Genomic DNA, 24,936 nt, shown 5'->3' on the forward strand with positions numbered 1-24,936 from the left:
CTGCTCCATCTTCCACCTGGTGATAGTGTAATAGCCCCCACTTCATACAACCATTTTTGGGAACTGACATGTTGTTCCCTTACCACTGTGACGTGTTTGCTCAGGTTAGACCTTCCTTCTGTGTGCCACACTCCTCTAACTGGATCAGTGACTCTTCCTTCCCCTACCTTTCTCTGCAGTGGACTAACATTTAATTGAGATGCTTGAGATTGTCAGGCCAGACTGTACTTCAGAATAAACAGTGCTTACATCTGGCTGAAAGTATTGTTCCTTTGTTTCAAGAAAGCCACAGTGGCCACCCTTTATTCTTTCATCCCTCAAGGTCCATACATTCAAGCGCCATCCTTCATATATTCTAGCCTTTCAGGTATGCAATGTCACTACTGGGGGAAGTGGCCCAATACCCCGTCTTCCAGAGAGTGCATGTCTTTAAGAAAGCTAGTTTATGAATTATAATTTTAACCAAAAGACGTTTTCTAAGAAAGTCAATGTATAATGTATTTTGTTTGCCGCCATACATCATAACTTGCAAAAGAAACAATGTCCATTATTTGAGGAGCTGGGAACCTTCCTCAAACTCAGATCTGCAATTTCCTAATTTTTAAAATCCACCAACGACAGGCAAGTCACTACAGCTTGCAGGAGCCATGCTTGCGTCTCCATTGTAGTGAATAATAACAAAGTACTTAGGCCGTACTCTGTAAAACATGGGCCACATAATATCTATAACTCGCGCGACCGCCACTCTATCACAAGGATGATGTCATCAGTGATGTCATGAGTGATGCCACTGACCATGTCATGAGTGATGTAATATGTGAGGTCATGTGCAGTGGATTGCGGGCGCGCGAGTTATAGTTATCTGAACTAACTATAACGGGGGAATTTCATTGGTTTTTTACGAGTGAAATATCCACCTAACTATAACATGTGTGAAACCTATGTTTTTTTAAGTGAATATATATATATATATATATATATATATATATATATCAGACTTCAGGAAAAGGCACTTTATTCAGCACAAAAACAGCTTGCTTTCTTCCCTTACGCGTTTCAGCTACTGTGGTAGCCTTGTTCACAGGTGAGCCATCATCTCTGAGTTTGCGGCGTAACCACATAATTTATACGCCCAGTCAGACTCCTCAAGTGTCTACGTAGTCTTGGCTTCATACAACTCCCATAATGCGCCTTGAAAACACAGTCTCTGTTTTTTTCATAAAGCACTGCAATTCCTCTTTGAATTTAATTTTGATAATAAAGGGATACTTTGCAGGCTTTAAATATGAGTGCTGGAGTCAATTCAAAGTGTTCGCGTTCATGCTCAATATCATAGCAGTGCTGTTATAAAATGTCAATTTCATTGCAGTACCTATGTTTCATGAAATCCTTGAAGACAGGGCGGGTGTCCTTACTTCTCCCTTGCCACGCAGTGCATACCAAAATACCTCATTTTTAAAGCCTGCAAAGTATCCGTTTATTATCAACAATAAATTCAAAGAGGAATTGCAGTGCTTTATGAAAAAAACAGAGACTGTGTTTCAAGGCGCATTATGGGAGTTGTATGAAGTCAAGACTACGTAGACACTTAAGGAGTCTGACTGTGCGTATAAATTACGTGGTTACGCCGCAAACTCATGGATGATGGTGTGGAAATGAGCCTTTTTAGAGGCCCACCGGTGCAGGGGTTCACCCTTATCTGTCCACTGGATCTTAAACCAACAAAGAAGAGATTGGCACGGAAGCTGTAATATCAAAGAATGGATTTTATTAACCTCTCATGAGTGGGACTACATCAATACAGTACCCTCAGGCCACTGTAGGAGGTAGTCCATAGAATACAGAGGCCATGGGCCTTATATATACATTTGTTGCATAGTCAGCATGGAGACTCAAAGGGGAGGTACTGGCACATACAAGAATAGTTATTGACTAACATGGGCATGCAAAATTTGCTTGGTCAACCGAGTGGGAGGGGAGACATTTCTGCTTACATCAGTTAAAACAGCCTGACAGGTACAGTATAAGACAGGTGCATTCTAGCAGCTACAGGCCTTTCTGAGCATGCGCAGTGTTATGGCTCAGTACTGAAAGAGTTAACTATAGTTAATGACTCAAGCAGAATAGAAAAGCAGGCAACAGTGAACACGGAAGAAGCACATGGCTAACACATGGCTAACTAAAATGGATGCCACAAACAAAATGGCTTCAGCTTATGCGAACGGTAATTTCTGCGATTTCCACAATGGCTCACCTGTGAACAAGGCTACCACAGTAGCTGAAACGCGTAAGGGAAGAAAGCAAGCTGTTTTTGTGCTGAATAAACTGCCTTTTCCTGAAGTCTGAGGTCCTTCTTTCCTTGGAATTGAAGTTTGTTGGATGTAAAATGGGGTGTTCCGCCCCCATGCGCTGTGACCGCCCTGTTGGGGTCGAGGCTCATAGCGGACGAAGAAGGTTGGATATATATATATATTTACAAAAGATGCAAGAAAAGCGTACAAAGAAAAGCACACACTCAGGAGGGTCAGGATGCAGTGTAGATTTAATGAATCTCATAGCGCGTTTCGACTGCGGATAGTCTTGTTCACACACCACATTTCAACTACAGTCTTGTTCACACACACGTTTCTACTGCAGACAGTCTTGTTCACATACTGCTTTTTGACTGCGGACAGTCTTGTTGACACATTGCGCTTCAACGGCGTACAATCTTGTTCACACACCGCGTTTCGACTGCGGACATGTGTGTGACCAAGTCTGTCTGCAGTCGAAACGCGTTATGAGATTCATTAAATCCATAGTGCATCTTTTGGAAACCTTAACTGTCCGGCAAGTTCCCCTGGCTGAGCGCACCACCTTTCAACGGGCCCTGGGTCTCGGAAGGGACATACTTGTGTTTGGATGGATAAAGCCGTGCAGACGGGAAATGCCTCTATATTAGTATCTGCAGAGTCACTGCAAATGAGTTTTGGAATTTGCCCTCCAGCACCCGGACCAGCCAATGAGGCTGCTTCTTACAATCCTTCCTATGTCTTAGGTCCACGCCCCCTCCCCCTCACAACGTTTCGGAAGTAACCTACTCCAGTGCAGTGAACGAAGTGCTGTCATTGGTTGATGTGTGAAACCTTGGGAAGCACACGACAGGTGAGAGAGAACAGACCGTGGCTAAGCAGGCTGTAATGGGGCCACAGAGTCGAGCTTACAGAAAAAAAGCATTCATCAAATGCAAAAACAAAGGTAATTGTATAAGGAAACAAAATTAGATAAACACAGCTAAACAGGTGCAAAGCCTAGTTGGGCAGTAGTTCTTTTGTTAAAGGGAATGAATTTGTAAGGTACAGCATAATGGCAGAGCTTCAAACATGGACAAAAGAGGGTGGTGGTCGAGTATCCACCCCCTGAGTTTACCAGGAAACACTGTCACATTGAATAAATATTATTTGAAGAGACCATCTGGTCAGAGATTTCCTTGCCCTCTTGGTAATTTTGTCATTTTCTGCAAGTTATGTTATTTCTCAGTCCATGTAATATCACTTGCTATATGTTTGCATCGACGCAGTGTATACATGGACATTGCCACGTAAGGATAATCTGCGACATGTCAGAGGGTAGATCACGTCTAGTAATGGAAAAAGTGCTCATCGGTGTTTGAGGCAAATCTCTGGTCCCAGCTTCCTGTCTGGCTGCTCCAGAATCTGAAACGTTTTGGCCTTGGAAAATATCACACATTCACTCAAGACCCCGTACTGGACTTGTTAAATTGTGGATCCCTCCAATGGGACATGTGGCTTCCAAATCTGGTAGGAAGTTCTGCCCGTCCCAATTTAAGAGGTTACAAGACATTAACTGGGTCCGGTGGCTTCGTGGACTAATGCGTCGGCTGTAGGGGCCTGTGTTCGACCTCATGGTCACTGGTTCAAATCCCTGCGGGTCCACTCAGCCTTTCCTCCTTCTGGGTCGATAAAATGAGTACCATCGAGTTGGGTAACAATAAACATCTGTTATTCAGTGTCAAGATGCCCACAGGTGAACGTGTGCTTTAAAATACACGTAATGAATATTGAATTTATAAAGCACAAACGTTCCCTCCCAGCAGTAAAAACAAGGATTCATGACACATAGAGGACCAGAGAGAAAGGGAAGAGGAGAATCACCGAATGAGTGCGCATCGGAGGCAGCGAAGATCCGAGTCTTCGGTTGTTTTCTAAAACCGGATTCTGATTCAATGAGTCTCAAGTTGAAGGGTAGTCGATTCCAAGCCTTGGTCCCTAAGACAGCCAAGGATTTGCCTCCTCTGGTTTTGAGTCTGCCTCTGGTTTTGAGTCTGTACGCCTAAATAACTGATGCCAGTGCTTAATTTGTAAGACATTAATTGCTAGAGCTCTTCTCGGAAGGCCACTAGCCTACAGCACCCATATTCTGCCAGCACCGCCAATGTTAGTACTAACATAACACCTAACCATCGCACTCCTACAAGTTTTACAAGTCAGATTATTTCAGGCCACACAAAGCTATAATAATGGAAAGAGAGGCTGGTATTATTCATTTTCACTGTATATTGACATAATAAACACGGTTGTGGTGCTCACCTCAAAATTAAAAGGACAGTGCACCATGTGGTGGATTGCCACTAGAGCCAGTGCTGAAAATTAAGTGCCGGTGTTGAGCACCGGAAACCACCGGCACAAATTAAGCACTGACTGACGCATTTAAAATTTGAGAGCTGGGGTTGTTGTCGCTCATAAAAGAGAACTGGTTTCAATAATCTGTGAATGGATACCCAGAAGCCCAATTGTCTCTAAGTGGGAAGAGGGGCTAGGAATCAAGGGGGTTTGGTTTGAACGGACTAACCATAACGTTTTTCTATTATAAGAATAAACAGGACCACTGTTTAAAACGATTAAAATATTAGAAGCATAAAGCTGTTGAAGCTCTGTTTCTGTACTCGGATGAAGCTTGATCTCAGTCACTATGGCGCCCTCACTTGCTGCAGTCATAGTAATGACTCAGTGGTTACAGTGACATGCAGGCAGGTTAATCAGTGCACTGAGGAACAGGATTTTAAAGTGAGTCCTCCTCACTCAAAATGTCGGATGTTGCCTGAAATTCATTTCAAGTGACAACTGCTCCAGCACATTGTGCTCTCTGTACTCATAGATAATGAAGATATATATATATAACTATATAGATTGTAACAATGCCACTTTTATATTCATTGCACATCTCTGTTTTAATGATTGCTCTGTTTTCTTTCAGTTGCACGTCATTGACACCTGGACCAAACTGTGACCGTTTTAAGTTGCACATCCCGTACGCAGGAGAAACACTGAAATGTAAGTATATACCCTTATACTCTACATTGGTTGCCCAACAGGTCTTCAATAAAGGGAACTTAAATACCTATTTTCTTAGAATTTTCTCAAACATTGTTTATTTTATTTTGAGTATTTTGAGAAAGCCAAATGGTGACGTTGTGTGTCCTTAGAAAGAGTCAGGGCATTTCTGATGGATACTTCTAACCTCAGATTCCTCACCTGTACAATATTCCTCAGGTTGGATCAGTACAATTAATAGAGGCTCAAAAGTAGATCTCCTGCGCGCTGCTAGGTGGCGTTGAATGGCTCTGCGCCAATGTTGTTCCACTCCAAAAAGGATGAGAGAAACTGCATATAAGCTCCACCCATGCTTGTTGACGTCAGTTCCTTTCTTTCTTCCTTCGCCTTCAAAAGCAGATCGAGAACTTCGTTCTGATCTTTTAGACCACTTCTTGTCAACATTTTCCAGTCTGCAATGTAAAATGCCCCCCCCCATCCCTTCAAAGACCTCAGGGTTCAAACTGTGCATATGTTGTCGCAAACAGATGTCTGTGCTGGACCCTTGAGAAGTTTGTCTTTGGCGCCGCGGGTCGAAGAATCTGAATGCCATACGGGACCATGAGGCAAAGTTTTATGTCATCAAACACAAGAAATCTCTTCGCCTTGACTGGTAAAAGTCGAAAGGAAGGTCCCGTTCCTGAAGTTGTTCACAGCATATCTATCATCATCTAAGTTTTTGGGTAAGCCAAGAAAAAACATAAGTCGAACCAGGACCCTACCCCTTTCCACCACTCTAAGACTCCAGAGGCAGCACAAGGGTCTCAGCGGACTTTCTGGTCTCGCTCCATATCTCCATCAGAGCCAATTTTGAGTCTAGTCCCCGTACATCCAGAATTTCCAGGTCTGTATTCAACTTTGCAGCATGTAGTGGCCTTCCAGGAGGCCATGCTGTGTATTTTTGGCACTTGCTTGTTTCCTCTAGCACGCCTTCGGCCTCAAAGGATTTTCAGGGTCCTTCTCTCTGGGTTCATTCTGGGTGCCGTCTGTGTCCCTCGATCGCAGATCGGATTCAGAACCAGCTCTGGTGCAGGCCTTTGTCCCGGCTGCATCCTCTGCGCTGGTTCCACTTGCATTGACGCCAGTAATCCTATTAATTCCTGTGCTTTGCCTTTACCATGCATTTGGCTGAAACTTTGCATAATCTTTTGGACACTGGCTCTGATAACTACAACTTTAAAGAGGCAGATGATTTTATTCCACAATAAGATTAGGTCAGCTGGTATGAAGAACTGCATGATTCCAGTTGCCTGGATACTTCTACAGGCTCTAGACTTATTTCTTCTCCTGGTCCTGACACTGAGGAAAACGCTTCCTTTGCTGTTATGTATAGGCCGGCAGAAGTATTAGACTTCCAACTATGGAAGTGAAAACTAATGTTTGGACAGAGTTACCGCAGCCTGGCAAACACTAATAGAACCCTTATTACCATTTAATAAAGCCACTATGGAAATCCTTTTGGGCACTTGGGCAAAGCCATATTCAGGACCACCAGTCAAGAAGGTCGCTCGCCACCAAGAGACCCAGCCTTGTTTACGCAACACCCTACACAGGAGAGCTTGGTGGTGCTAGTGTCAAACAGTAAGGTAAATCCCAACGCCTTCTCTACCAAACCACCTGATAACAAGTCAACACGATTAGAGACATTTGGCAAGCATATTGTCTCCTCTAAGAGCTTTGCTGTGAGGTCACTGAATGCCAGCTGTCTTTTAGGCCTCTGTTCCCGTGCCCTTTAGGACGTGGTGGCACACATTTTACTGTCAGTTCCAGACGACCTTTGGGCATCTCTTATTCAAGCTATCCAGGATGGCCTGGATGCAGTGAAATTCATAATCAGTTGCGGCTTGGACACAACTGATTGGTTAGGTTGTGCAATGGGTACAAGTGACACCCCATCAGCACCATGCCTGGATAAGGTATATGGGCTTCTCCGAAAATGTCCAAGCATCCCTAATCGGCATGCCATATGATGGCTCTCACCTTTTTGGAGAAAAGGCAGATTGAGCCCAAGAACTTTTCAAGGAGAGTAGGACTACAGCATTGTTCTGTCTGTCAAACAATTCCCCTCGCAATTTTGTCCCCTCCATGGCTATGGTAGGGGTTTTCAGTTTTGTCAACGCCAGGCATTCCGTCAACCTAATAGACTTTCCAGCCCTTTTGTGGTTAAGGGCATAGCTCACAAATATTGCGTCCATGGACAATATCCAGCTCAGTCTCCCACCTAAGTCTGCAGCTGTTTAACCGCTTTAGTGTGTCCTTGCCGGCACACAGCCACCTTGTCTGAGGCAGGATCCATTATTTTCTCAAAGGATTGCAGGCTACTACTTCAGGCAAGTAGGTACTCCAAATTGTACTTTGGGTCTAAGCCTTCCACCACCATTAGAGCATCTAATGGAGGACCACCTGTACCTCTTACAGCAGTAAGAGCAGACCCTTTTTGTCCAAGCGGGCCATAGAGAGAGTTCTGACGTTAGAAGTAGGAACTATGTGTTACTCCTGCTTCTTCCTGGTGCCTAAAAAGGATGGAGGCCTTGATCCTATTTTAGATCTTCGCCCTTTCAGTGCTGTCCTACAGAAGTACAAATTCAAGATGCTCACACTAGCTCAAGTTCTGTCTGCCCTATACCATGGAGACTGTACGGTTGGACCTGCAGAACGCTTATTTCTATATGCCAGTCCTGCAGGCCCACAGGCACTACCTTGAGTACACACTGGGCAAGGAGTATTTTCAGTTCACAGTGCTCCCTTTTAATCTCACCAGTTTCCCTCAGGTGTTCACGAAAGTGATGGTGATGGTTGCAGCACACTTTAGTAAGTCAGAGGTACCAGTCTTCCCCTACTTCGATGGCTGGTTGTTGAAGGCGGTCTTGCCCCAAGAAAGCGTCAATGACATCCAGACAACGGTGAACCTCCTAACATCTTTGGGGTTCACTATCAACATGCTGAAATCACACCTGGCTCCTTTGCAGAGGCTCCCATTCATTGGAGATATTCTGGCTATGGTACGGTTGCATGCATTACCCCTTTATCAACTAGTCCAGGACATTCAGACTATGATTCCAATGTTTCACACTCTGCCCTGGATCTCAGTATGAATGACTCTGAGGCTGTTGGGATTGTTAGTTTTCTGCATCCTGCTGGTGAAACATGCCAGGTGGCATATGCAGGATCTGCAGTGGGACCTCGAGTCCCAGTGGGTGCAGCACCAGGGGGATTTGTCGGATTGTATCCAGATTTCAGAAGAGATTGCAAAATATCTTCAGTGGTGGCTACGGAATTATGATTGGGTCATTGTCAGACTCCTCTCCATACCCCACCCAGAACTGACAGTGGTGACGGATCCATTCCTTCAGGTCTGGGGAGGCCATCTAGATGGGGTGGAGATTGGAGTTCTCTGGAGAAAGTTCAACTTCACATATATTTTGTTGCAGGCGATTCATTTGGCCACCATTAGAGGATGGCTGGTGCAGGTGCTCACACACAACACCACTGCCATATGGTACTGCAACAAACAGGGTGGGTTGGAGTCTTCAGTTCTGTGCCAGGATGCTCTACAACTTTGGTAGTGGCTCGGCTGCCATGATATATTTTTTTTCAGTGAACCACCTGGCAGGATTTCTAAACAAAAGGCTCTGCCGCCAATGCTCAGATGATCATGAATGGTAACTGACCCGGGAGGTGGTGCTGAGGGCCTTCCATCAATGAGGAAAACTCTGGCTTGATCTTTTTATCACCTCCATAATTTCGCAGTGTCAGCACTTTTGCAGGTTGGAGTTTCCAAGACATCTCTCACTCAGAGACGCTTTCCATCTAGATGGTAGCTCAACACTCCTGTGTGCCTTTCCACCGCTGCGTCTCTGGCCCCAGGTTCTGAAGAAGATCAGGAACGACCAGGTGTAAGTCATTCTAATAGCACCGGATTGGGCCAGTAGAATGTGGTACCTGGAACTCCTGGGTATGAGCATCTGTCCTACAACCAAGGTGCCGCTTAGGGAGGGTCTTTTTGTTGCAGTAGTATGACAGGGTACTTCAACTGGTCCTGTGCAATTGGCATCTCTGTGCTTGGAGACTGAGCAGTGGCAGTTAGCCTCCTTCGACCTTCATCCTTAAGTTGTTGATGTCACCCTGGCAGCCTTGCGTCCCTCCACAAAATTGGTATGCACGACTCTTTGGGATAGGTTTGTGATTTTGTGTGTCTCCTGGTAAACTAACCCACTGCAAGTTAAGCTGTCTGAAGTTTTGTTGTTTGTTTGTCCCTGGCCCAGCCAGGACTCCCTTTGGGCACTGTTGAGGGCTATTTGTCAGCTATTTTTGCTTTTTGCAGTTTCAAGATCAGCCTCTTTTTTTGAAGTCATCTATTGTGATGAGGGTTTTTGAATGTTTGCTACATTTATTTCCACTAAAACCATTTGTGACTTTAACTTAGTTCTCACTTTTTGATGTGCACCCCTTTTGAGCCACTGCACAGTTGTCCATTAAGTCTTCTGATGTTTGGAAAGGGGTTTCTCATTGCCGTAACATTGGCTAGGCGTGTTAGCAAGCTTGCAGCTTTTTCTCAACCCACCTTACATGACCTTCTTTCCAGATAAGTTGGTGTTGAGCACCCGAGCTTCCTTTTTACCGAAAGTAACATCTCCATTTCATGTCAGGCAGGCTATCACCTTCCTCCATTCTTTGCCCCGGATCACTGACATAATATCGACTACCAAAATATAGACCTACAAAAATATCGATGCCAAAATATCGAATGCCAAAAAATCGAATTCCTATCTACAAACAGGTAAGTACAAAAATATTGAGTCTAAAATATCGTTGTAAAAAATATAGTCAGTCAAAATATCGATTTTTTTTAAATGTATTAAAAGTAATGTAAAAATAATAAAATAATACATATAATTAACTAAAACATATTTAAAAATACCTAAATAACCTTAAAAATAATAAATAATTAATGTAACTTCAAAAAAAATAAACTTACATTTTTATTTTTTATTAGATATATATAAACGTAATATTAATACAAAATAACTAATATTTTTACCGTAGGATAGCGGCTGGGTAAAATGTACCATTACCACTCCAGTGAGTGCAACAGTAGGGAAAGTGTCAGATAGCGTAGAGGTAAAAATAACTATTCCCACTCCAAAGAGTGCAACAGTAGGGAAAGTGTTGGATAGCGGGAGGGTAAAATTTACTATTCCCACTCCAGTGAGTGCAACAATAGGGAAAACGTTGGATAGCGTATGGGTAAAAATTACTATTCCCATTCCAAAGAGTGCAACAGTCGGGAAAGCGTTGGATAGCGGGAGAGTCAAATTTACTATTAACACTCCAAAGAGTGCAACAGTAGGGAAAGCGTTGGATAGCGTATGGGTAAAAATTACTATTCCCACTCCAAAGAGTGCAACAGTAGGGAATGCGTTGGATAGCGGGAGAGTAAAATTTACTATTAACACTCCAAAGAGTGCAACAGTAGGGAAAGCGTTGGATAGCAGGAGGGTAAAATTTACTATTCCCACTCCAGTGAGTGCAACAATAGGGAAAACGTTGGATAGCGTACGGGTAAAAATTACTATTCCCACTCCAAAGAGTGCAACAGTAGGGAAAGCGTTGGATAGTGGGAGGGTAAAATTTACTATTCTCACTCCAGTGAGTGCAACAATAGGGAAAGCGTTGGATAGCGTATGGGTAAAAATTACTATTCCCACTCCAAAGAGTGCAACAGTAGGGAAAGCGTTGGATAGCGGGAGAGTAACATTTACTATTAACACTCCAAAGTGTGCAACAGTAGGGAAAGCGTTGGATAGCAGGAGGGTAAAATTTACTATTCCCACTCCAGTGAGTGCAACAATAGGGAAAACGTTGGATAGCGTACGGGTAAAAATTACTATTTCCACTCCAAAGAGTGCAACAGTAGGGAAAGCGTTGGATAGTGGGAGGGTAAAATTTACTATTCCCACTCCAGTGAGTGCAACAATAGGGAAAGCGTTGGATAGCGTATGGGTAAAAATTACTATTCTCACTCCAAAGAATGCAACAGTAAGGATAGCGTTGGATAGCGTAGAGGTAAAAATTACTATTCCCACTCCAGTGAGCGCAACAATAGGGAAAGCGTTGGATAGCGTATGTGTGAAAATTACTATTCCCACTCCAAAGAGTGCAACAGTAGGGAAAGCGTTGGATAGCGGGAGGTTAAAATTTACTATTCCCACTCCAGTAAGAGCAACAATAGGGAAAGCGTCGGATAGCGTAGGGGTAAAAATTACTATTCCCACTCCAAAGAGTGCAACAGTAGGGAAAGCGTTGGATAGCGGGAGGGTAAAATTTACTATTCCCACTCCAGTGAGTGCAGTAGTAGGGAAAATAATAATTTAATATTTTTATTAAAATAATTTAATTGTTAATACCAATACAAAAATTATTAAAATTAATTACCAATAACAAAATATTTAATAATCAAATAATTATAAATACCAATAAATATTGTTTATTTAATTAATTACCTATTAATAATTATTTAACAAACAATTAATTTTCAATACCAAAAATGATTAAATACAAATAATACCAATTAATAATTAATTAATATTAAATTAATTATCAATATACAAAATTAATTTCAATAATTCATTATTTTAAATTAAATTACTCCTCACCATATTCCCCTATAAACCCACAACCCACTACAAATAATAAATTAAAACAATTAACATAATTATCAATTAAACAATTAATAAAAATTAATTACCAATTAATACAAATTAATTACCAATTAATAATTAATCAACAATCAATTACCAATTAATACAAATTAATTACCAATTAATAATTAATCAACAACCAATTAATTTTCAATACCAAAAGATGATAAATATTCAAAAATACCAATTAATAATTAACAGTAAATTATCAATACACAAAAATATTTTTAGCAATTCATTCATTACAATTAAATTAGTACCCACCATATTCCCCAATAAACCCACAACCCACTACAAATTATAAATTAATACAATTAGCATAATTATCAATTAAACAATTAATACAAATTAATTACCAATTAATACAAATTATTTTCCAATTAATAATTAATCAACAACCAATTAATTTTCAATACCAATAAATAAAAATAAATATTTACTTAATTATTATTAAATTACTTCCCACCCTATTCCCCTATAAACCCACAACCCGCTACGGAATTAAATTACGCAAAAATTTAATAACATAAAATTCATTACTTTAAAAAAATTAAACATACATTACTAAAAATATTATACACTTTTAACACATATACTAACATGCAAAACGCTTTAAAAAATCGATATTAATAAAAATTCGATATTTTTTCATGCCTATAATATGACATTCGATATTACTTACCTGCAATTCGATATTTTTAACGACTATATTATGTCCATTCGATATTGTGTCCATTCTATATTTTAGACTCGATATTATGTCCATTCGATATTTTTTTTCGATATTATGTCTAGTTACCCTTTGCCCCACCTCATCCCTCTAAAGAAGAAGGCAGACATCACTGTTCAGATCCTAAGAGGGAACTAAGCTTTTATATTAATTGCACCAGAGAATACTGGGTGGATAATAAGTTTTCAACCCACGTCACCTCTTTCAGACAGCCATGGACTGCTCTGCCTCTCTACTGTCAGTCTAAAGTGCTGAAGAGGTGTGCTTTGTTTTCAGTTTGGTCAAGCCAGTGGTAAAATACCTCAGTTGTCACATTCGAGCTCCTGTATCTCCCTCATGCCCATGGGCCCCCCTAAAAAGTCCATTTAAAGGGCTTTCACTTTTATTTTCTTAGAAGACTGTAGCAGTTTGTGGGTTTGTTGAATATTGTTGTCTGTATTATTCCATACGTTATGATGGTGGGACCTAAAACTATATTTAATAATTAAGAATTTCAGTAGTTTAATGTTGTTGTTCTGTGGCTATTTGTTTTTTGGTATAGACACTCTTCAAGCAGTTTCTCCCAGACTGGGCAAGGCACAGCCTTCGTCTTCTAGTGTCAGTAGGAAACAGAGGTGGGTTGAGAGCTTTGTGCCGGGCAGACCCAAAACAAAGGCTCAAAAGAGGAAGAGGCTACCTCTCAAGTCTTGGTGGTAACACCTCTGGGGGAAGAATGAAGCAGGAAGGGGTCATGACTGTCCCTAATCTTCAAAGGAGGCTCCTTCCTTTCACAGACGCCTGATCCTCTACAAAGAAACTCAGGAGCAGTCCTACTGTCTTCATCCCTGTCTTACAAGCTCTCTCCATCCTCCATCCTGTGTATCATCCAAACAAAAGGGATCTAAAATGGATTCCTGTCCTCATACAGTACAGCAGTACAAGTACACTGCATGAGATAGTCTGTTTCTGAACTGGGTGGTGAGGGTAGTTATAGTGCAGCAGGCTATGAATCACAGTAGTCATTTGGTACATGCATCTGGGTTCACTGGCAAGCCAGTGCAGGAAACTCAGGACCAGGGCAATATGGTTGAATGAATGTCTGACGGAGGCTGGACGGACTTGGTTGAATTAACGTGTGATGGAGGCTTGACGAAGGGACGCTTGAAGAAACTCCAGGAGGGGAGCTAACCAGACTTTAGGAATACCTATGCGAATGGTGTTTGAATAAACCAGTCTAGGCAGAATTAGGTCTGGAACGGAGATTATGGAGCTGGTTCAAGAATGACGTTTCTGGTACCCCTCAGCAGCCTGCAGTGGTACTGTGTATTTTTCACCGTATGCTCTACATGTAAGTCAATATGTAGTTTTACATCTAAGAATGCACCCTAGATGTGCCCAGGATATTGGTTTCTCCAGGTCAAAGAGATGGTCATATTGAAATGTACAGATATTAATTTCAGTGAATGCCCTTCCTTTTTTAATTATTGCTTCAAGTGTTTTGTTGAGCAGAATTTGAATATTTGTATTGTTGGGCATCAGTTGCAGCCATGAATGAATGAGTGTAATATTTCAAATTTTGTTTGACTTCTTTCTATTAAATGTGACAATCTCTAAGACTTTTTTTGTTGGAATGAGTGGCTGACATTTTTTGCGCTTCTAGGTATTTGATTGGTGTTTGACGTCACTTTGAATTTTCGTTCCAGGGGATATTATTTTCAATGCCCTCTACCCAGAGCTGCCACCGGATTTTATTTTTGGAGAGGATGCCGAGTTCTTGCCAGATCCCTCAGCCCTCCATGTAAGTAAAGCTAGAATTAGCAGAGTTCTCATTCTTCTTCGGAGGATCAGACACTAGTCTTACCACTTGCTTTAATGCTAGGACCTTTTTCCAATTAATGTATTGAATAACAATGGGCAAATACCTGTCTTGTGGCGCCAAATTCATTCATTCATCTATGAATTGTGAACTATATAATACATGAATTGTATTCAGTGTCTCACTTATGAAAATGGGATGTAAACACTTTCTAGCCATCGATAAATATTAGAAACTATCATTAACTAACACATTATCAATGTACAACTGTGGCGAGGTTTCCTTTCCGAAAAAGAAAATCGGGATGGACATGGTTTAAATGTCTCCTTTGACCAGACCTCAAACTCCAGAAGGATTCAGATGTCTACGTCTCAGTAGAAGTCGGGTTTCTAAAAGCCACTAAAAGTTTATTTCCATTGCAGGTCACAGCCTCCTCCCTTTAGAAGGGAATGGGACAAAAATAATACAATTCAATTGGAGCACGAAGTTAAAATGATTCTGAAGGAAGGCAGTTTATTGACTGCAGTGCACACCTTCTAAGGTAGAAAAAGGGAAAAACTAAGAACTTCCTAGAAGACCCGACAATTTCAAAATTGTCATCCTAGAAATGAAGGCTGTAGCACAGAAGAACCCGAATTTCGAGATAGTGAGATTCATAAACCTGGCTGTAGGGAATGGTACATCGAATTTGTTTCACAATATGGGGCATGGCTGATAGGCGCACCAGTCTTCACACAAGAGGATGTATGCCTTTGATGTGTTGCTTTTGGCTGATTGTTCGTCGAGTGTTAAATTTCTAACTTGCAGAGGCCAAGAACATGCATGATCTATGTCAGTTGAATTTCTAGTCTGATGATAATAATAATAATCCGGTAATGGTAAAGCGCAAACTAATCACCCCTAAGGGTCTCAAGGCGCTGGGGGCCGGCCAGGAGATTAAGTGAGCTATTGCCCAGAGTCACATGATGCTGAGCTTAACTACCGTCGGCGCCGAGGATCCAACCATGAACCCAGCGCTCCAGTCAGCCGCTCTGGCCGCTGCGCCACATCCTCCCAGATGATAATCTGAGTTTTGTCAGGAAAGTTGTATCAGCAAAGGCCGAAGGTCTTGATATTGCCTGGGAGATAGCAGAGGTGCAATTGTGGAATTCCGAATGATACTTGACCCATTGTTGAAAGGCAGTGAGTCAGAGGTCAGGTACGAGGTCATAGGTAGCCATCTACAGAGAAATGAAGAGATCAAATCAAAGGCAGACATTAGAATTCCAAGACCCATGAGTCTCCACAGGAGTGCAGCATAAACACTGTGGCGAAGACCATGGAAAGATCCAGCCGGGGAAGGGCTATGAGCCATTCTGGTCCTATGGTGTCTTGAATTCACCCCAAAAGGAAATTAGTGATGATTCAATGTGTGTGTCGAGGTGGAACTCTGGCTGCACATCCGCCCTAGAGTTTGTTGTATTTGAGAAGTTGTGTGTAGGCTTCTCCGTTGTTAGAATGCACCTGTAGCATCCCTTGGTGATGGGTCTGAAGTTAGCATCTTCAGGCAGGAGCCTCTTGAGGGCACTAGAGCAGTGAGCTAAAGAGCTTGGAGTTGTTTATAAAGGCCCTTTCTGGGGCATCCACAAAGATTGTTGATAGGGTGTCCTTGAAGATGCCTAACAGGAAGGGCTCTGCAGTTCTGGGCTTATTGCAGGACTTAACATTTTTTAGGAGTTCTTCTTTTTCTTGTGGGGAAAAAAGGTGCAGAAAAGTTCTTCTGCGTCAGTGTGTTGCCTCCACATTTGGGTTCTGGTGGCAGTTTTGTACAAATGTAGGTGTCTTAGGAAGGAAGTGATTTCAAGGGTTTCACAAAGTAGTTGAAAGTCAGTGATGTGTCTGGCTGTGGCGGGTCTGGTGGCTTAGTGAACTAATGCGTCCACTGTAGGGGCCTGTGTTTGACCTCATGGTCACAGGTTCAAATCCCGGCAGGGCCACTCAGCCTTTCATCCTTCTGAGGTCGATAAAATGATTGAGTTGGGCAACACTAAACATCTGTTATTCTGCGCTAAGATACCCTTTGCGGTGAACGTGCGCTTTACAGATCATCATGTTATGTCAACGGAGGTGGCCTCTGAGTTCCCAGATTTGGCAGTGATCTTTTAGATTTCCCTCAATGCTCAGGCTGATTCTGTGTTGCTGGCTGAGAAGAATGATCTCTTCTGCCTTCTGGTGGTTGTTCTTCAGAGCTTGTTGTGTGGCCAGCGGCTCTGCTTGATCTCTTCTTCATACCTTTACTTCTGTCGCCGGTCCAATGCCCCAACTGTCACTATCAGGACTGAGCGGCCCTGGTTAATCCTCTGGTATTCCGCTCTCTTCGGGGTATCATTATTTCCCTGATACGAAGGAATAAGTGGAGGGCCAATGTTAGCCGGAATACAAACCTTTCGACAGGAGAGCGTGCAGAATAAGGTACCTTCAGGGGTAGTCATTTTTAGGTGTGTCTTTGGGTAATGTTTCACTGGAGGCATCAGTTCAATGTGATACATGGGAAAGGCAAAGTAAGCCCAAGTTCATCTTTGTTGTTTCAGTAAGGGTTTCCAAACCAGTCGTAACCAGATTATACCGGTCATCACAGTCTCTGACTCAAGAGTATGTATTTCCCTTGTTACCCTCCTTTGCTCTTTTGAGGTGCAGTGGAGGGCTCCTTTGGGTCTGTTACCTGCTTCTTTTCGGTAAGATGGTTCTGCTTATGGGTTCAAACTTGTTTAAAAAAAAAAGAAAATCTTTATTGGTATTTTTCAGTCAGTATCACACGGTTTCAGACTTGAATATCAAACATTAAATCCGATTACCTTTGTGCATCACCCCAACTGAGTTGTAGTAATTCCAACTTGCAGAACAACAAGGAAGAAATAAAACCTTCAAAGTATTATTTGTCTGCCAAAATGTAACTCAGTAACGCATCAAACATCTCTTCTGGAGGAAGGCTTCTAGATTAAAGTAACAAGCAGAACAGCTGCAGGGCTCTGTGCGCAGGCGCTGAAGGACACAGCATGGGCCGGGGAGAAATCTCTGATAGACCTTTGCAAGTCCCCCTCAGCTATTTACATGTCCGTGGAAAATGCATTTACAAACTCTTCGTGTCGATCAGAGACAATCAAGCATGATTTTGACGAATAATGCGCCTGTTCCCTTTCATACAGGGGAACCAGCACCAAACCAAAACCACCTGCAGGTTCTTGCCGAGCCAACAACTAGATAAGGCCTTTAACCTGGAAGGTGGCCCTGGTATTGCCCATTAGTTTGGCAAGGAACGCGAATGATATCCAGGCCCTCCAGCGGCCACTTGTTTTGAATTGTAACTTGTTGTAACTAACTAATGGGCAACGAGAGGGCCGTCTTCCATAGGCATGTTCTAAGCAGGCACATTCATAGAGTAGAGATATGGACAAAACTGTACAGCTTCTGTAGGCATTACCCTCAGGACACTGTGTCTAGGAATGATGCACAGTTAGTCCAGACTGGTCTCTGCAACAGGCATTCGTTAGTATGGTACCAATGCATCCCCACCTTTCTTTGCGGGTCTGCTTTGTAATCTGTTCCCAAAGATGAAGGCAAGAGAGAAGCTGATATTAAAAGAAGGAAAGGTGTGCCCCTGCGCTCTCCATCCGTAGAGCCCACACACCACCTAAGGAGTTATCAAATGAATATATTTCTGATGTTTTGCATCGCTGCTTTTTATCTATTGCTAATTACCTGCATGTAAGTGAAATTAATTGTAATAATGTATGTGACTAACAGACGATGAAACAAATATGGCTTAGGCAAACCTTTAAAAACATTTTAATGTATTACTAAATAGACTTCTCCTCCTCACTCTTCCACCCTCCTTCTTTCCACATCCTTCTCCTCATCTATGTCCACTTCGTCCTCCTATTTCTCTTCTTCCTCCTCTTTCTCTTTTCCTTCTTCCTCCTCTTTCTCTTTTTATTCTTCTTCATCCAGATCCAGGGATCTGTCTCCATAAAATGTCGACAGGTGCTGCAAATACCAATACATACTGCCAGTTGTTCATCTATTGTGACTCTCAGGTCACCTACTTGGCAGGGACATAAAGACCAATGGTTTTCCCCTCTAAATGTCTCATCCTTTAAACGTAATAACAAAGCACCACAGAAAAAACCATATAACTTGCATTTAAATATAGTATACATCATCAATTGCCGTTCCAAGCCAGTCTGGCCCGGTAATGTGCCCTGGGCATATCTACAACAGTGTGTCTGAAGTAGGCATTGAAAACTGGGATCCCAGTACTGATCCTAGTGGCATGCCAATGGGCACCCTTGTAAGCGTGAACACTATTTGTCATAAGGTCTCCTGATGGACAGCTGATTCTAGTCCATTTCAGTACCTTGCTATCCAGCTTGAAGTTACTTAACTTCCTTTGAGACATATTTGCCAAAGAATTTATAGAAATTCAACTAGGCCACATCTATCTCTTTTCCTTTGTCTAGTCAAAATAAATAGTCAAATGCGTAGGTTCCTTTTTTTCTAGAAAACCTTCCGCTGGACCCGTGGTACTTTGGATCCTGTATTTGAGTTGTTTGAAGATCGCCCTAGTGAGCGAGCTCTGACACAGATAGAGATAACAAAGATTCTTCTTTATTTAGGTGACAGAAAATGTAAGTAAGAAGTGTCATGCCCCACCCGAAGCAACCCCCTCGGCCTGTGGACACACACTGCCCTCCTCTCCTACATAGGACACTTGGTGACATACAGTCTACAGCATTACACACAACACTAGCATTGCAGCAACCACCATCTGTGCAGACACTCATGCACCCACACAGCAAAGCATTGTGTCACAAGATTATCTTTAATGAAGTCTTTAGCTGGGTATGGTATAAGGGCAAGTGGCATCAACATTTTGTTATGTAGAATTCGTTTTTGAATCTATGCCAGTCGTTTGGCAATTATGAACATACTGGTGTCATCCAATATATACCAGCCTTTTGACCCACTGAGATCCTTGCACTAAAGACCTGTAAAACGGAGTTCTATTAAAACAAGATTGTAAGGAGTTGGTGTTTGGGCGGCATGGCTGTGGGAAACCCATGTCCCTATTATGAATCACAATGAAGTTCAAAACTATTGCAACAGCTCCTGGCCTAATTATTGTCCTGACAAGGAAAACCATTGATTTGCTGGAACAGCACTTGAAACAAACAATGTGTTTCTTCTGGTCTTTTTTAATTTATTTATTTTTGTCCACAGTGTTGCCGTTGCTTCCTTCCAGCTTGTTTAGGCCACTTATGAAAACTCAGGTGGCAGCAGCTTCCTGTAATGTGTAGTCCTGTTTTTGGTGGTCTGTCCATTGTTGCCACTTGCTGGAATCTTACATGCTTGCTTCATATTTCTGGGAATTTGCTCTAGAGCGAAGAAATGGGGACGAGGACATTTGAACTGATGCTGAGAGTGAGCAAAATTTGTATGAAAGATTTTGGTATGTCCAACCAATTGTATGCTATCATATTTTATGATCTCTCGACACCATAGCAAAGGCATGGAAGATTTAAAAATCTGATTTTTTTTTTCTGCTCTGTGCTTTTGATGAATTTGTGTGGCAAGTATTGTCTTTCGATATCTCTAGGTGTGCCAAGAGACTTCTGATTTAGAGCAATCCCTAGAGAAACCGTACTATGGTCCACTGGACCGATATATCTTTTTCAAATGACAGTGCAAGCCACATGAGTCTTTACATATTTATGCGAGGACAGAAGCCATTGGTGATGTCTACATTTTTCAATATGTTTCTTCCCACCTGTCCTCTGGTCTGCAATATTATTTCTAAGTTATAACAAGTCCCAGACTCCAGACTGCAGGGTGCAGGTATAGCTTTGTACCTCGAAATATAGGGCTAGGTTTGACTTTCAGACACAAGTGCCCTAGGGGTATCTTTAAAGCATATTTTAAACTAATTAGTGTGCTGCATTTTCTTTTCACATATGTTATGTCCTGGTGTAGAGCAATAATCTATATGAAAGCTGGAACAACACGGTTATGATGGAACACAGAGTACTTGCTCTACCTGCCCACACTGTATTGAATTATATTCAGGTTTCTGATGAAACTCGTGTGAAAGCTCCAAACACAAACCTCAAACATGTATTCATTCTGTGCTAGCATATGTGCTTAGTCTGAGGATAAAGATGTGATGGATTCCTCTTAATATGCAGCCAAAGGTATCCTGCACGTTCAACATAATCCTCAGTTAGTGTTCTAGGACAGAGCTAAATAACTGTTGTCTGAATATGGTGATGCCAAGAACACATGATTGTCTACTCTCAACCTCCTGTGTCCATGTTTCTCCCTTATGAGAGGTTACAGATTGCTCAATAGTAACTATGAAGGGTATGGAGGAGAGAGTTCCTGTCTGTTGCAGCTCCTTAAGTGCAAGTGAACAGCACACACCAGATTGAATTGCGAAATGTATGGAGGCGCCAGGCCTGTTTGTCCACGATGCCAGGCTAAGTCAGCGGAGTTTATTCACATGGTATAGGCTTGCCCGGTAATTACTGAGTTCTGGAAGGAGGTTTTAAAATGTATGAGGGAAGTCACTACCTCCATCCTACCATAGACCCATTGCGCTGTTTACTTAACACGGGTGGTAACCAAACGGATGAGGCAAATAGATGGATTTCAGAACTTGGCTCTGGTACTGGCTAAACTTCATATAGCCGTGTCATGAAAGGCCGCTTTGGCTCCACCCATTCACTTGCGGTGGAAAGATGTGGCCAGGTGGGCGTCAGCTGAGTTAGCAGTGCGAGCAGACAACAGGGCTAGGGGTGAGAGGTTTCACCCATTGGAGCAGTAGGAGGTTTACCTAGAGAACCTGAACAGAGTACCCAACACTTAGATGATGTGGGCTTTGGCCATGTGGCAAGCTTACGGGTCACAACCTAAGGTCCACTTACCTCACAGTATACTGGAATGGCCTTGTGGGGTATATACAGAGGAGTAAGTATAGCTGGGGATAGTGGCTTGGAGGTAGCTTACCGGGAAAGCTCAGAGACATCTCAAGGTTACGTATGTTTTGTGTCGGGGGGGCAATAGGTAACTCATTCCAACTGTAGGAAATGTGGGATGGTGAGGGGCGGACAGCGGGTACTTTTTATTTCCTTTTACAGGTGTTGTTCGGGTTGTTTTATTGAGATCATCCGATTTCTAACACAGCGGTTTGGAATGTGCTCATGGGAAATGCAGTGATTTCACTATATTTACGTCAAGATTACTATGATAAAATAATAAAGTTTTTTTTTAAAGTGCAAGTGAACATCTGCCTCCTTATCTTTACAGCATCATGATACATAAGTCATATGAGATTTTTGTTTATTGCCACAAGAGTAAAGTGTGAGAAGTTCAAGTAGGCATAAGTACAGAACAGTCCCCTGAGAATAGTAGTTTGTGACTAGTCCTGACACAAATCCAGATTGCCAAAAAGCAAGACAAAGAAAAGGATGATGGAGGAATGCTTGAGTTGATCTGAACCACTAATAGTTGCTCTGGATAGTTATCCACTTCACTGACATTTCTGCTTTCTGTGTCATTATGGAAGAGGAAAAACTATATGCTTGGCACTGTCCCAAAAATGACATCCCAGCCCAAATGTCTATACCATTCCCCCTCTGAATATAAATTAAATAGCAACACTGGGTCCTATTTCACATTATTGAGCCTCATTGTTTATTTTTTTTTGTTTTTATATTTTTTTTGTATTATTAAATGAGTAACTCTAAATGACACAGGTATACCCAGAGCAAGATGAGCCTTAGGGATCTGAGCTGTTCTGAACTCATACTGCTCAGCAGTTTGTCGCCTGGACTGAATTACCTATTGTGTTATTTTTATTTATTGAGTTTTATAAAGCACGAACATGACCCTTTCAGGTATCGCAGCGCTGTACAACATGGAGTCAAATAGAATATACAAGTGACTCTTTCGGGAATCAGAGCACTGTAGATCAGGTAAAATAGACATATGTGATTATACAAATGCGGGGGAACAGCAAAGTGAGTAAAAGTGCGAACGAGGGATGACAAACATAGTCTAGATTCGGGAAGGACATTTAATAAGTAAAGTGTCTTCATCACGAGATTGAATCTTCATTTGGGAAGTGCTCTGATCATTAGTAGTTTTTAACTTTCCTCTTGAATATGGCAGTTGAGGGGTTGGATCTGGTCTCAGGGGAAGCGAGTTCCAAATTTCAGGGGCAGTTCCGGAGAAGGAGCAATTGTAGGTCTTCGTTTTTAAAAAATTTGTTGGGTTTCAGTAGAAGAGAGCCTGTGCTTCTTAGAGATCTAGTCTTGCCTGATAGAACAAGTTTCTTGGCCAGGTAAGTTGGAGTGTTGTGGTGAGAGCTTTGTGAGTCAAGTAAGCAATTTATATGTGGATCTTTGCGTCATTGGGTAGCCAATTCGGCGTTCTTGGATTTGGGGTGATGTAATCACTTTTCTTTTTTTTTAGCAAGTAATGAGTTGAGCTGTTGCGTTAGAAGTTGCCTTCAGTTTTGCTTTTGATAGACCGAGGGTGGCACTACCATAATCTAGTTTGGAGATCGCAAGCGCTTGAATTGCTATCTTGAGATCAGCAGTCAGAATGAAAGGTTTTAATTTTCTTGGTAACTGCAGTTGGTAGGTGGCAGCAATGATGTGATCCTTCATAGAGAGGTGATTTTCAAAGGATTAGTCCCAGCGATTTTGCTTAGGATATAATGTGCGGGGTACAGTTCAGGGTTGTTAGGTCGGCGAACCATTCTTTGATGTTGGGAGTGTGATTGGAAGGAGAGATTAAGAGGAATTCAGTTTTGAGGGCGTTGAGTTTCAGGTGGTTGCGTATGAGGCAGTGTTGAGTTTTTGTCAGTGTATTGTTGAGGATGCTGATGTCTTCTGGAGATGCTATTTTTAGGTAGAGTTGTATGTCATCAGCGTACATATTGTATGAGATGGTAGGTAGTTGGGGGATATCAGTCATGGGTTCCATGAGCAGGTTGAAAAGGGTGTGGGAGAGTGAGGAGCCTTGAAGGACACCACTCGTGACTGATGTCTGGATGGACAGGGCGTGGTTGAGCATAACTCTTTGAGCTCTGTTGTGTAAGAATGAAGAGAACCATTGTAACACATTACCAGATAGGCCCATCCTGCTTTCTAGGAGGTTGAAAGGGTTTTCATGTTTAATGATGTCATACGCAGGTGACAGATCAGGTGACAGATCAAGTAGGATTAATAGGCAGGATTCATTCTGATCTACAGGTCTTAGGGTATCATCAACCATATGATCCAGGGCAGTTTCGGTACTGTGACCCGGTCTAAAACCTGATTGGTATTGGTCAAGGAGTTGGAATTGTTTGATATGGTTACATAGCTGTTGATGTACACATTTTTCCAGGAGCTTGGACAGAGTTGGGATATTGGTAATAGGGTGGTAGTTGTTTGGCTCCAATTGATCAGCATTGTTGGTTTGTTTTTAATTTGGGGTGACCTGGCCACTTTTTAGACAGTCTGGTATGGAGCCTTTTGTTAGGGAAGCATTAATAATTCTGGTTCAAAGAGTAAGCAGGGAGTGTTTGATCTAGTTGAGAAGTTTGGAGGGTAAGGGGTTGTTGTATGATTAGAGTATTTCAGAGAGGATAGTAGATTTAATATGTCAGATTCGTTAAGAATCTTAAAGATGGACCAAGAGGCGTTATTTTTTTGGTTTAGGGGAGGGGCTTTTAAGGAGGACATCTTGAGAGATGGGTGGGGTGAGGTGGGTGTGGCGCTGATTGATAAGAGCTCTAGAGTGGTTTGGAGTTTGGTGTGAATTTCCTTCGTTTTCTCATTGAAGAAGGAGGCAAATACATCACAACTGGGTTGAGTTATGTTCACAGAAGAAAGAGGATTGGGTTTTCAAATGGTTTGATTTTTTTGGCCTTATCAAGTTGTAGTTTGAAGAAGGATGCCTGTTGTAGGCTTTCCTTATTAGTTTCAGTAAATTGAGATTAGTCGGAGAGGGGGAAAGTCTCCGAGTTCTTTCCGCTGCTCTTAGTGAGCGGCGTTCAGCATTAAGGCTATTCCTGATCAATCTCTTTAACAGCACATTGAGCAAAGGGAATGGAATGTTACCCAAAGCATTGACAGTTGTTATGACAAATTCAATATTGCTTCTTTTATTTCCGCTGCACAAAAACAGATTGGTTAGGATGTATCTAATCTGGCGTGGGTTTCAATAATCTGTAGGGTTTTGCTATGAATCCTCTCATTTAAATTGATTAAGTTTGATGGTCCATAAGAACCATTTCTGGTTTTTGAGAGGAGTTTG

The 24,936-nt window shown here is 42.1% G+C and overlaps 1 protein-coding gene across 4 annotated transcripts in view; it reads left to right on the top strand.

Moving 5' to 3' along the window:
* The window catches only part of BABAM2 (BRISC and BRCA1 A complex member 2), a 922,754-nt gene that overhangs the window by 109,155 nt on the left and 788,663 nt on the right, over positions 1-24,936 (top strand). For all 4 annotated transcript variants that reach the window (XM_085610363.1, XM_085610361.1, XM_085610360.1 and 1 more), the window contains 2 exons: positions 5,257-5,333; positions 14,486-14,580. In XM_085610363.1, coding sequence (XP_085466489.1) covers positions 5,257-5,333; positions 14,486-14,580 — 172 coding nt within the window. The remainder of the gene's footprint in view (positions 1-5,256; positions 5,334-14,485; positions 14,581-24,936) is intronic.

Source organism: Triturus cristatus, chromosome 6, assembly GCF_964204655.1.
Source record: "Triturus cristatus chromosome 6, aTriCri1.1, whole genome shotgun sequence".
Taxonomy (NCBI): domain Eukaryota; kingdom Metazoa; phylum Chordata; class Amphibia; order Caudata; family Salamandridae; genus Triturus; species Triturus cristatus.